Consider the following 13,359-nt stretch of genomic DNA (forward strand, 5'->3'; position numbering starts at 1 on the left):
CTGGGATCCCTGCACCGGAAAGAAATTCCGATCCAGGGTGGGGGTTTATTTTATCATGGCCTATGTAAGGCCATCTCTCAAGTAGTTTTTCACTGAAAATTACACTGGAGACACAAGTGTTTGTTATTATCCTGGACATATCTCAGAGTTTTCCATCAGGATTGGTCATGACTGTGAAGAGAATAAGAGGCATGAGTGGAGTAACAAAAAAGCATTTGGCAGTTTGGAAACTTGAATAGGGCAAGTAGAGGAGGAATGAAAGCAAGTGTATCCATATCAAAAAAGACACATACTCATCCTTTCCACCAGCACTCTGAGAGATTTGTTGTGAAATAATTTGGGCCAAAGTTTTCATGTCTACTGAAAAAAGCAATTAAAAAAAGAAAGCCAGGCCCTTCCGTTTCCTCAGATTTTTCTGTTGGCTTAAACAATATTAATTTAAAAGAAGACAAACATAAGGCATTCCACCAAAATCTGTGGTGAAAATTTTACTGTATTGCTTAGATACAAAGGTCACTGTGTGTTCATTTTCTGTTGTTGGGCAAAGACACCTGTAGAAATATTCTGCTGTTCCCACATGAGGGAAAAGCCCACTGCACGGAATTCACCTTGAGCTCGTATCTTTGAGAGGAAGGACTTGGGGTACCAAAGAAATCTGTGCAGAAAAAGAATTGCTGAAATTTTAGGAAATTTTAGAGTAGATGTTTTCAAACCTGTGTTCCAAACAAGAACCCCCTCCCTGACTGTATTTTGAGAAATACTGAGGAATGTGTTTGTAGAAATGTGCTTATAAGTTCAGAAGACCAGAGTAATGAGTTGTGCAATTATGATTTTTAGATATATAATTAAAAATAAAAAACAAAAAGTATTTTAGTGCATTTCTGTGCATCTGAGTCAGGTTTCTCCTTGTGAGTCTTCAAAAATAACTAGAATGTGAGCTCTAACAGAGACAGTTAGCTGCTTAAAGCTAACCCTTAAAACAATGATAGAACTTGATGGAAGTGGGGCAGTGCAGACTGACACTGGTAAGAGCAATACCTGGAATAAAGGTCCCAACACCTGGTGTGTAACACTTCTGGGACTGGGATGATGTGGATGCTTATCTTTGAAGTAGCAAAGTGTATGTATAGAAATTGAATCGCACTTGGTCCTCAGCAAGCTCCATAACTAATTGTGCTGTTCTTTCTTTGCCATGTTATGATGTCAACATGGTTTATTCTTTATCTTTGGGATTTTTGACTGTTTGAATGGGATGCACCATTGATAGGGTTGATGTATACCTTTTTATAAAGAGTAAACGATAGAGCAGTTGATTTTATTGGGTGTTTGAATTTGACCTAAGGCAAAGATTGAGGCCGTTACAGCTGCTTGATTGTTCTTTGCTTTGTTGTTCCCAGTACAGATAATGATCAGAGAGCAGTGTTGCATGTCAAAGGGATGCTTTTATTGCATGATCAGGATTTCAGAATAATAACCATTTGGGTTTTGTTTTTCTTACAGAGAAGAGCAAGAAGAATCCTCAGCAATTCGAGTTGGTTTTGTCACTTATAACAAGGTCCTCCACTTCTTCAATTTAAAAAGCAGCTTAGCTCAGCCTCAGATGATGGTGGTCACAGATGTGGCAGAAGTTTTTGTTCCTTTGCTGGATGGCTTCCTTGTTGACTTTGAGGAATCTCGATCAGTTGTTACCAAGTAAAGTACAGTTATACTTCATGAGAGTAAGATGTGAATGCTTATGATGTGCGTTATGCCTTTTAGTCAGCTGGGTTTGGGGGCATACTGGTATCTATTGAAATACTTCAGAAGCCAGGAGATGCTTCAAGCCCTGTGTTTGCTTCTCTGAGGCAAAGAAAAAGCAATAGCCACAGCCTTCCGATGCCAAACTGGAAAGGTTATGTAGGCCAGGTGTAAACTGGCAGCTATGCTGCCTCAAAGCTGGGAGAGGGGTGAGGCTCTGAGCCACGTTGTGATTTTGCTCTTGCAATGCGTATGATGTGCCTCTGTATATGATCTAAAGACTCTGAAGTCCTTAGAGCACACCAGAACTACTTAATGGTTAGCTATTTTTTTATTTATTTCATGTTCCTTTAGATTACAAGCTTTGAAACAATGCATCTCACAGAAATAAAAAATGTGTATTTTCTTTTATTCTGACTTGGATCCTAAGAAATTGAACAAGGAAAATTTGTATTATTTTTTGCACTATGAATTTTCATTATCAACATCTTCCTGTGTGAAGATAAGGTGTGTTTGGGGATTACCTTGCACTTACTAGTTGAGACATCGATCCTTTCTCTTTTATAGCTTGTTGGACCAGATTCCAGAATTGTTTGCAGACACTAACGAGAGTGAGACCATCTTCGCTCCAGTTATCCAGGCTGGCATGGAGGCACTAAAGGTTAGAACATTCCTGTCTGTCAGAGATGCAGCTTGAAATCAGGTTTACTAAAAGCCAGTCCCATCACAATGGAAAATTAGGGGGAAAAAGGTCTGTGATTGTTTCCAGCACTAATGTTCCATTATTCTAACAGTACCTTCCAATGGCCATAGTCAGAGTAAGAACTGACAAGCATAACATCTGTTCCCAGATATTGTTATTGAGGGAAACCAGTCCCCAGCGTCTATTCCATGTAGGAGGGATGTTTAGGAGAAGATGAGGAGCAGTTTCTTGTTCAGCGTTTAAGAGAAATAAAGACACGTTTAGTTACCACAGCAGAACAAATCGAAACACTTGGGTTTGCACAGTTTGGTATCCGGCTTTTTCTTTCTGGGTATCTAGCACGTGTGAAGAGCAGGAAAGTCAGTATAATAATAACAACAGACTTTACTCTGGTTATTCTCTTGCTTCTGCAAAACTTGTTGTGCAAAACAGGATATTTATAACTCTCTGTGTGACCAAATCAGGCCGTGGCTGGAGGGTTTCCATTTAACTGACAATCTTCCAGCTTGGATACAGCTGGCAGGGAATCCACAGACTGAGGAGCTCCCCAGTTGCTTTCCGTATGTCTGGGAGAAGTGCTGACATTCCCGTGGAGCATTGCCAGTTAAATGCACACCACCCTGGTTTGCCACAAGATTTTAGGGGCAGAGCACAGCCAGTGGTGCTTTAAAATGGTTGATTTGGAAGCTTTGTATGAATAAAGCATGAACTTTGAGTACATAAATTTGTCAAAACAAAAATGAACATTTCTCAAATATGTTTTTTTCTATATTGATTTAATACCTGCTTTCTTTTTATTTATTCATATTATCAGCAGGTATGTGTGCAAAGCACATCTGAATGCTTTTTCCTAATATTTGACTTCTATGAAACAAATGTAAGGGCCATAATTGTAAATTTCCTTTGACGATGGCTATAAAAGAAAGTAGCTCTTAATTAAACGTTTTATTTAGCTCAGGATTTTTAAGTTATAATTTGTAAGGATTTTCTCTCTGAAGAAAAGGTATTCATCTGCGAATACCTTTGCTCAAGAAAACAGTTCTTGTCTAAAAAGAATAAACGAATTGTGTTAAAAATACATACATTTTAGAAATTTGTCAAGCCAGTAACACTAATTCCTGATGCATATCAGGACAAACAGGTGTTTGGAAAGTCTTTCAGACTTCAGCAGAAGTCTTCTTCAAAGAAATTGTCATTGATGATCAAAAGTAACTGTTCTTGAAATATCAGGGGTGAAATTTCAGCCATTTTAAAAGTCAGGTGCTGCCCTCAGTTGTGTTTCTGCCATAGCAGAGAGACTTCTGGTTTTGCCAGAATGCCACAGCTTATTTTGAAAGGTAGAATGTCCTGTGAACATGGTGATTTCTGATTTCTGATTTGTGCCTGCATCTGGCAGTGTAGATTTCAATTTGTAACCTGCTACAGGGATGGAATTGTCAGCCATTTATAAAAATGTATGGAACACCAGTGTGCCTGAACTGAATTTTTCTGTTCAACTGCATTTCCTTATAATTTGATCCAATCTCAGTATTTGTATTTTGATGCCTATTGCATAATGCTTTTGTCCAATTGGGAAGTCTCCAAGAGAGGAGTTCCTCCTTTTGCCTCTGGAGAAAGTGCTGTTGGAATGCCTCAGCCAGTAAACCTGTGTGCTGGACGGCAACTTCCTTGGAGAAAAGCCCCTGTTTGTTTGGGGGCTTATTCCATCAGGTTGTGAGCCTGGAGATGAATTCCTGACCCCTGAGGAGCTTGCAGGAAGTGCCCACTGTTCTCTGAGCCCCGCAGTGTGTAATAAACCCCGCAGTAACAAACATGCCAATGTGGTGTTTTTGGAACAGGCTGCAGAATGTGCTGGGAAATTGTTCATCTTCCACTCTTCTCTGCCAACTGTGGAAGCACCAGGGAAGCTGAAAAACAGAGATGACAAAAAACTGCTCAATACAGATAAGGAAAAGGTATTTTCTGCTCTGAGCAAGGAGGGGACTACTGTTATACTGCATGTCTCTAATAAGGCATTGATCCTTTTTAATCTATTTTCTTTCACACAGAAGCATTTGGTTATATGATGCCTCTGTACTGATGGGTTCTCCAAGAACATACTGAGGTGTTCGCTGTATCCATGGGCAGGGGAAGCATGTTTTTGATGATAGCCATGCCTCACTTCAAACTTCCACTTCATCCTTTTGTCTTCATCTGGCCCTTTGAGTTGTGATTAATATGTAATATAATGGCACTTGTATTTTTTATTCCTGTGCAGACCCTCTTCCAGCCACAGGGAAATTATGAGGCCTTGGCCAAGGATTGTGTGGCCAATGGCTGCTGTGTGAATTTGTTCCTCTTCCCAAATCAGTACATGGATGTAGCCTCCATGGGCCTTGTCACAATGTACACTGGTGGAACACTGTACAAGTACAACAATTTCCAGGTTAGTGGAGCAGGTTTGCTGCCTTTCAGATAGTAACAGCTGGGGTGTTGCTGTTGTTTTTCATCTCATTTCAGTGTGTGCTTGGACACTTAGCTTAAAGCAGAGCAAATCTGGAAAACCTGGTTATCAATTCCAGGGGATAAAATTAAAATTTAACAATGGCAGGTTAAGCTCAAGTTTGGATCTTGAAGTAGTAATAAGCTGGTTGGCATCCTAAAATTTTGCTGAAAGGTCAAGTGCAGGAATGCCCAGTTAATGTTCAGGCCTGGTGGTGAGGGGTGGACACTTGTATATACCTGATTCTGATAACAACAATCACATTTGAAATACTTTTTAAAGGACTCAAGAGCTGTGAGCAGATTTGCTGTGGGGAGATGGGGATCATGGGAGGGGATGTTGGGGCACTGCTGTGCTGCTGCCCTTTGGTGTTGAACCTCTGAACCTTCTACTTTGTGTTTGCAGCTTGATACCGACAGCTCCCAGTTCTTAAGTGACCTCAGGAAGGATGTCCAAAAAAAGATGGGATTTGATGCAACAATGAGGGTTCGGACAAGTACAGGTAATAGGACCCATGGGAATGAACTTTAAATAATGTAGTGCCGTGCAACTCAAGATCAGGCTGGTTTAATGTCATTATGTACCTCTTAAAAATTAATTTAATAGACTGATGAAATCCATGGCTGTGTGTATATATTGTTACTTATATACATATATATGTACACACACACATGTACTTCCTGTATATGCCTCCTTAATAACTGATTTTCAAGTCTGGGAAAGGCTTCTGCTCACTCTGCACGCACCATTGACTGCAAGGAGGTTGTATAAAAAGGTGTTGGATACTGACCTGTGCCTTCATTTTCATACATTCCTATGGCTATCCAGCTTCTTTCATTCAGTCTTAGCTCAAATGCAAGTATTAGAGAAAGGGATACACTCAGAGGCCAAGCCAGCAGTGCAGGAGCTCTGGGTGTCCCAAGTCACAGCTTTTCCCTTTCTCCAGTTCTCACAAATGCCATCAGCAAGGACAGTTGTTTGGACTCCTGAGGCTGTAAAGCCCTGAGAAGAAATGGCTCCTGCTTCAGTAAGTGATCTCAATTTAATTTGCCATTTTAAAATTAAATGCTCTGTTTGAATCTGGCTGCAGGCTTCAGGGCTACAGAATTCTTTGGGGCCATTTACATGAACAACACCACGGATGTGGAGATGGCAGCGGTTGACTGTGACAAAGCAGTGACAGTGGAGTTCAAACATGATGACAAACTGAATGAAGACACCGGGGCCTTAATTCAGGTAAAAAAACCCACATTCATGTATACCATAAAATGGTGAACAAGACCTTCTACAGCCAGAGCAGCAAAGTGATGGTGTAGGAGTGGTGGGAACAAGGCACAACTTGCACAGGCTCTTGTGCCATAACACCACTAGTAAAAAGTGTGTTCCCCTATATCTGTGCTGCATGTTCTATTCAGGGGTACCCAAATCCTTTCTAAATACTCACTGAGACCTCATCAGCTATTCATTTTTTTCTATTTCACTGTAAATAAGTTTATGTGGAGTAAGAGATTCATTGCTACTTACATGGCAATTGTTATTGCTGTGTCATTCCTTGTGATCTCTCTATTCAGGAGCAACTCTATTGCTAAACCTCACTTCCCCCTCTAGGGACTGTAGGACTTTTTATTACGTTGAGTAACTTATAAAATTGTCTGATAGATGTCCCTAAGAACCACAGGTATGCTGGTGTTACAGTTGCCAGCAGCACTGCCAGGCTGCCCTGGCTGCAGAAGGTGTCATGTGCCTTTTGTGTACAGAGAAGTTGGCTCCGTGGTGACACTTTGTGCCCCTGTTGCAGTGTGCTGTCCTGTACACTTCGATGAGCGGGCAGAGGCGAATCCGCATACACAACATCGGTTTGAATTGCAGCTCCCAGTTAGCTGATATCTACAGGACTTGTGAGACTGATGCACTTATCAACTTCTTTGCTAAGTCAGGTACTGCAACAGACCAGTTTTGTTTCCTTTTCTACTTTGGCATGGATGAAGGGGAAGGAAAGGGGACTGAAGTGATTACTTAGTGGGAAATAATTTTTTATAAGTTGCTGCTCCATGCCTGAGCAATTCCTGAAGTATTATGAAATTGAAAAGACTAATATTTACCTATTTTAGACAAACTGCCATAAAAGTAATGCTTGTGTAATACACAGAACTGGGCAGGTACAGTAAGTGGCAATGGACATCCTGCCACAGTGTTGGGGGTTTGGTGGGGGTTTTGGATGTCTGTAGAAGAGACTGAAAAGCAGCCTCAGCCCTCAGGTGTGTAAAATCAGAAACTAGCAGCAGACAAAGATGCTTTGAGAGAGTGTCTTTTTTAACACATACTTTTATTCTGTGCTTGTAGCTTTTAAAGCTATTCTGAGCCAGCCCCTGAAGACAGTCAGGGACAACCTGATGAATCAGACTGCTCACATGCTGGCCTGCTACAAGAAGAACTGTGCCAGCCCAGCAGCTGTCAGCCAGGTAAAACTCACACCCAGTCCTACCCACTCAGGCTTTACCACAAGTGCACAACCACACTGAAACATCAGCAGAGCCAGAAAGCAAAATTACAGGACAGACTTGTCCTTTTCTTTCAAATAAAATTACTGACAGGTGGGATTCAGTGGTGGCACTTAGAGCACAGAGAAGCTGTTGTTCTGGAACAAAAGGCGATGCCACTGATGCCTGTAGTTACACAAAGGAGCTCAGCTAGCCCTTTTCTTCCTGCTGGAATTATGCAGGGACTCACAAAGCTTTCATTTTTAATTCTTATGTTGTTATAAATGGTTGCAATATTCTAATTTTTCACTAAGCAGACTGACTGTTTCGTTTCCATTTAATTTATTCAGTCACATTTTAGTGATTCAACTCAAAGAAGGACTCAGGCTTTTCCATCCCAGAGGTGTTGCCAGTAACCACAAGCCTGGGCAGTGAACTGTTCATTTTTGGCAAGGACCAAATATGTCAAAAACCAGGGTCACTTACTGTGGAACACTATTTCTCTCCTTAATTCTCCAGAGAGTGCCCCGAAAATTAACAGTGTTACAGGGAGATGACAGCAGCCAAGACAGCAACTACAGCTTATAGAGCAAATAATTTCTGTTGAATTCTTTTTAAATGTGTTATTTTCTCAGCTGATCCTGCCAGACACGATGAAGGTGCTGCCCGTGTACATGAACTGCCTTTTGAAGAGCTGTGTGCTGGCTGGCAGGCCCGAAATCCCGACCGACAAGAGGGCTTTTTACCGTCAGCTGGTCATGGCCATGGGGGTGGCTGACACACAGCTCTTCTTCTACCCCCTGCTGCTGCCAATTGTGAGTCAGTGGTGGTTTTTTCACTTTAATTTCTAACCCCTCTTACCTGGAAAGGAACCACTACGATGTACCAAGCCTTTGATTTGTTACTTTTCAAATCAATTCCACGGCTCTTGTGTCTTTTGCCCCACAGCATAGCCTGGATCTGAAGAGTGACGCGGTCCCAGCCGCTGTCCGCTGCTCTGAGGAGCGCCTCTCTGAGGGAGGGGCCTTCCTGCTAGCCAACGGGCTGAGCATGTTCCTGTGGCTGGGAGCCAGTGTGTCCCCAGAGCTCATCCAGGGGCTTTTCAACGTGCCGTCCTTCACACACATCAGCACCGAGGCCGTGAGTAGATGCAAACTAAGAATTGAGGATTTAGCAAGGCTAGATGCTAATCAGAGAAACAAGTGAGGTCTTTATTCATCCTTCAGCCTTAAAAGCAAGAACAGGTGACCAGCAGAAGGTGTTTAGACAACAGAATTGCTTTAAGTTACATAAAACTTAACACTTTGACACTCTGAACACTAAGAGGACAGAAGCTTTCACAATTTCTTTAATCTTCTTAAACTTAGTTGCAGATGTTGAAGTCCTTTCAACTGTGTATTACTAAAATTCGAACAAAACACTTTGTAATGGTTAAGTTTTCCTGATGATGAATTTTCATCTAGTGATTATTTTAAACTGAAAAATGAGTCCTCAAGGTGAGACTTTTTAGTGGAAGAGATGGAGTTTCCTGGTTTAGTATGAAATCCACAGTACCTTAGAATGTAACTGTCAGCAGCTAGTCTTGTTTAGAGATGTGACTGGACTATAACAACTTGCTTTCCTTCTGACAGACATCCCTGCCTGACCTGGACAATCCATTTTCTAAGAAACTGAAGCATATCCTGGAGCAAATCCAGAGCCAAAAGCCCCACACTATGAAGGTAACTGCTTTCTGATTCAACTCATTCCTCATACTTGTTCAAAGAAATGCTTCAGGCTTTGCCAAAACTTATTGTAAAAGATTTTTTAGGTATCGGGAGTCTTCCTGCATGTAGATGAGTTCCAGCATGATTTGTAGGCACAAGCATCTCAAATGTGCTTTATTCCCAATCAAAACTGATTTTCAAGGGTAGTCAAGTTTAAAAGGTAATAATTTTATTCTGCACTCTTCAATTCACTTAGTCTCCCCAGCTTCTGCAATGTGGAGATTTTTTAGTTTTGGGGGTTTTCCCCACCTCAAGAGCATCCACTAAGAGACAGAGGAAAACTGTACTGCCATCTAGTCTGAATACATCCTAAAATTATCTGCCTGTATCTCTTATCTTTCCAGCTGATGATAGTGAAGCAGCGGGAGCAGCCAGAGATGCTTTTCCGCCAGTTCCTAGTAGAAGACAAGAATATTTATGGAGGAGCCTCGTATGTGGATTTCCTCTTGTGCATTCACAAAGAGATCAGCCAGCTGCTCAGTTAAGGCAACTCAAGTAAAATGTTAAGTTCCTTTTTGCCTTTGCAGGAGCGACAGTTTTTGGTGCCTGAAGACTGGCCCACAGCTCCACCAGACCCAGGCCTTCTGCTCTGCTTTACTGACCCTTTTCTCTGCTCTTTTTGTACAGTTTCATTTGATCCCATCTCTCCCCTGAGTATTTTGCTTATTTCTTAAGCTGTAGAATAAGAAGTTCTGCACTCGGGTATTAATCTTCTGGGAGTTGTGACTCTCTACATGAATTGCTAGATTTCAGAGTACCAATGCTTAAGAGCATATATGGCATACCTTTCTTAAAAGACAATTTAGAAAACTTTCAATTATTCCTTTTTCTAGTCCTAAGTTGTACTAGAGCTGGGAAAGATGATCAGAATCTATACAGAGGAGGAAAAAAATACAAAACATTTCTTTTTCTAAGTGAGGACATGGAGTTTAATCAGATTTGCAATAAACATGTAGTTCAGTTTGAAGGATTTCAAAGTCCTTCCTGTGAAACAAATATCTGTAGAGTAAATCCCTTTTTTCCTGGAATGGACAAGTGTTACTATATACAGAAGTAGAGCTCTAAGGACCCTTCCACAGCCAGGGTTATCCAGGAGACAGAAACGCCTCCGTTTTGTAATTGGACTTGAGTAAGTGTAACAACAACAGGGATCACAGGAAGAACAGTAATCAAACAATCCTTTTGCCACCTTTGGCAGATGATGTCACACTATTATGATACAATTCTGTCCACTTGGGGTCAGCAATTAGCTTAGCGTACTATTTAATTACATTTTCAAAATTGCACAGGTTAGGCATTATTTAGTGCATTTGCTAACTGGAATATTCCCAACACAACTCAGAAAAACCTGTCCTTCAAAATGTGGCAGATCAGCTGTGAGACAGTTGACACATTAACCAAAGGTTATTTGTGGTGCTATAAAGCCTCTTGTTTAATACCAGTTCTATTACAATGACCTCCTCTCCCATGACTAATTTAATCAATGGTCACTGCTTTGAAAAACTAGCCTTTTGCTAATACCAATATTGAAGGTAGAATTTGGAAAGCCAGAGCCTTTGGAATGGCTGTTTACCTCAGATACTTCATCAGTCTGTCTCTTTACGACCAATGCCTCTGAACGTGAAGTTTGAACTTTGCCAAGCTTGAAAAGCTATTAGTGTTTCAAAGAAAGCCAAAAAATACTCAAAAGTAAGGTTAAGCATCAGTAAATAAAAAAGTGCCTTCAAACATGTTAGTGTTGCTACTTACATTAATTATTTAATATCCACAATAAGCAGTCAAAATGCATAATTTTTTGGTTCAACAGCTTATCTATACAGTCATTCTTGTCGTTCACCAAGAGCTCTTGAAATAAGTGGCTGTATTACAAACGGGTCCTCGGCCTGAATTCAGCTGCCAAGACAAGCACTTTTTAGCTGTAGACGTTACGCTGTAAAAAGTATTCGTTGCCATTTCATTCATAAAATGACACCAGCAACATTTGTGTAAAGAAATAAGCAATTATTAAATATAATCTGTGTGTGTATTTATTTCATACATCCCAAGTTCTCCAAGGTTCTATGGCCATGACATCCAGCAGTGAGTACACTGTAAGTCTGAAAGTCACCTTCTCCTACTGTGACTCTCAAGACAGACAGCTTACATGGCCTCAGCATTTTCAGTGTGTTTCTGCTGTTATCACCCATGGCTGTGGTGAGAAGACACGATCCAAGTGAAGGAAAGTGTCCCAAAGCGGGGCTGTTCAGCACCAAGCTTAGGTAAGCCAAAGTTGTTCATATTGGCAGAGCTACTGCAGCAGAGCTCTGGCCTGCCTGGGCAGTGTTACCTACAGTAAGACTTCCTGGTGGAGAAAACAGCACATGGTGATAGCAGTTGTGACAGTAACAAGTATCACACAGACATACTACAAGTACAGTGCTTGGCTTCACCATAAACTGCAGGACTGGAGATTTACACAAATTTGGCCCTTTTTTCTTTGCCTTTTCATTGCTGCAGTAATTATACTCAAAATTACTTTGTTTCACAGAACTTGCCCACTGCTTTCATTTCAGCCCATGAAAATAATGCTGTTATGAAAAGGATTAGTGCAGTTTTCTTCCAGTTTACACAGTTGCCATATCTGTTAAAGCAATAAAGTTGCCACCAACTTCAGTAATTTTGCGAGGAGAAAACACCTTTTCTACTATATACAGAAAGAGTGGGTTCATTTATCTGTCACTTTCAGATTACTCAATGTATCTTTATAAAGCCAAAGGACTTAGATATTTCTTCAATGCAATGGACTTGGACTTGAAATGTTCATGTATCCTTTTTTAGAGTGCTATAGCAGGGCAGAGAAAACCAGCTGAATATTCTAAAATTAATTCCATTACTTCCAGTTAACTTCCATGATCATCTCAAAACTGCTCATTCAGGTTTGGAGCCTGAATTCCACTCTTCTAAACAAAGCATTCAGCACCTATGAGCACACACAATGAACTGGTGCTAGGGAAGAGCTTCACTCCCCTGATAGCATTGACTGCCAGCCTGCACAGCACACCAGCATTCCAGCCAGCTTCTTGGCAACCAGCACAGAATTCTCCAGCTGATGGCAGATTTACACAAAATGATCTACACTTGACCGGGGTCTTAAATTCCCTCTGAAGCCAAATGCTGACACACCCTGAGTATCTTGTCAGTGCAGGTGTTGAACCCTTCACTGAATTCACAGGGTGCAAGATAATCCAAGGTCACTAAGCCTGCTCCAGAATGGAGGTCTAGACACGCAGCGCAAATCAGACTGGAGGCATTATGCATTTAATAAAAGTGGAAAGGAAGAAACTCATCAGGCTTTTTATCTTCCAGGAGAGCGTGCTCAAATAAGGTCTTCATTTATTTGTGGCCAATACTCAGTACTCATCAGCTCAGTGATCCTGAACCTTATCCTCCCCTTGCTCTGGAAGTGTTACAAGTGAAAAATTAACTGACAACTACTAATGGGATTAAAAGCTTTTAATCTCTAGTCACCATTTCTATATGGTCCAAATCCCAGTGACTGAGAAAATGACCTGATGTTTTTACAATCTAATGGGGTGTGTTGACTCACTCCAGTACTTCAACATCTCATCTCCATCCCAAGGACATGGACCAAGATTTGGGAGCATGCAGCCCTGCACTACTGGCTTACCTGTATAGCCTTTGTCAGTCTGTCACTGCTGAAATTCCACCTTCAGAAAGGTGCAGTGGTGTTCTTCATGGAGGACAAGTGCAGAGGTGAAGTTCCTGGTCCACTAAAGTCAATTAAAACATGCCATCAGCTGCTCGTTAACAACATGGACATCAGACTTTGCTGGCAAAGGTGGCCCATCCAGACAGCTCTACTATAATGCTGCAGCACTGTTCATGAGCTATTTCTGTTTTGACAGGAAGAACCAAGAAACCTCCATCACCTGCCACTACTTTCCTCAGTCAGTGAAGTCTTGAGCAGCACCGCAGCTTCTGCAAACTGATACAGAAGCACTTCAGATCCAGTTGTTTTTGACCCTCCTCTTCCCTTTACCCTAAGTGTATGTTAAGAGCAGCCCATTCTCTGAACTACCAGTATTGGGCATGTAATTAAAAAGGGGAAATGGAAATTAACATTTTCTACTCACTGTAAAACAAGAAAATATTCTTCCCTGGCACAAAAGCAGTGGTCCTAAGTAAAGTGTC

At 41.2% G+C, this 13,359-nt stretch overlaps 2 protein-coding genes across 5 annotated transcripts in view; one reads left to right on the forward strand and one right to left on the reverse strand.

The window, feature by feature from the left end:
* Window positions 1-11,182, forward strand: part of SEC24D (SEC24 homolog D, COPII coat complex component) — a 41,922-nt gene extending 30,740 nt beyond the window's left edge. For 3 of the 4 annotated variants that reach the window (XM_053941357.1, XM_053941356.1, XM_053941355.1), the window contains exons 12-24: window positions 1,501-1,692; window positions 2,305-2,398; window positions 4,279-4,395; window positions 4,698-4,865; window positions 5,328-5,424; window positions 6,013-6,158; window positions 6,721-6,859; window positions 7,266-7,384; window positions 8,038-8,217; window positions 8,351-8,542; window positions 9,034-9,123; window positions 9,513-9,598; window positions 9,696-11,182. In XM_053941357.1, the coding sequence (XP_053797332.1) occupies window positions 1,501-1,692; window positions 2,305-2,398; window positions 4,279-4,395; window positions 4,698-4,865; window positions 5,328-5,424; window positions 6,013-6,158; window positions 6,721-6,859; window positions 7,266-7,384; window positions 8,038-8,217; window positions 8,351-8,542; window positions 9,034-9,123; window positions 9,513-9,598; window positions 9,696-9,822 (1,747 nt within the window). In that variant the 3' untranslated portion in view covers window positions 9,823-11,182. Of the gene's footprint in view, window positions 1-1,500; window positions 1,693-2,304; window positions 2,399-4,278; window positions 4,396-4,697; window positions 4,866-5,327; window positions 5,425-6,012; window positions 6,159-6,720; window positions 6,860-7,265; window positions 7,385-8,037; window positions 8,218-8,350; window positions 8,543-9,033; window positions 9,124-9,512 lie in introns of all 4 variants that reach the window. The other variant, XM_053941359.1, reaches the window with a different exon arrangement.
* A 1,919-nt stretch (window positions 11,183-13,101) lies between these two features.
* The window catches only part of METTL14 (methyltransferase 14, N6-adenosine-methyltransferase subunit), a 68,853-nt gene continuing 68,595 nt past the window's right edge, over window positions 13,102-13,359 (reverse strand). The window contains exon 14 of the mRNA XM_053941363.1: window positions 13,102-13,153. Within this exon, the coding sequence (XP_053797338.1) occupies window positions 13,113-13,153 (41 nt within the window). The 3' untranslated portion in view covers window positions 13,102-13,112. The remainder of the gene's footprint in view (window positions 13,154-13,359) is intronic.

The sequence above is a fragment of the Vidua chalybeata genome, chromosome 4 (genome assembly GCF_026979565.1).
Source record: "Vidua chalybeata isolate OUT-0048 chromosome 4, bVidCha1 merged haplotype, whole genome shotgun sequence".
Classification (NCBI taxonomy): domain Eukaryota; kingdom Metazoa; phylum Chordata; class Aves; order Passeriformes; family Viduidae; genus Vidua; species Vidua chalybeata.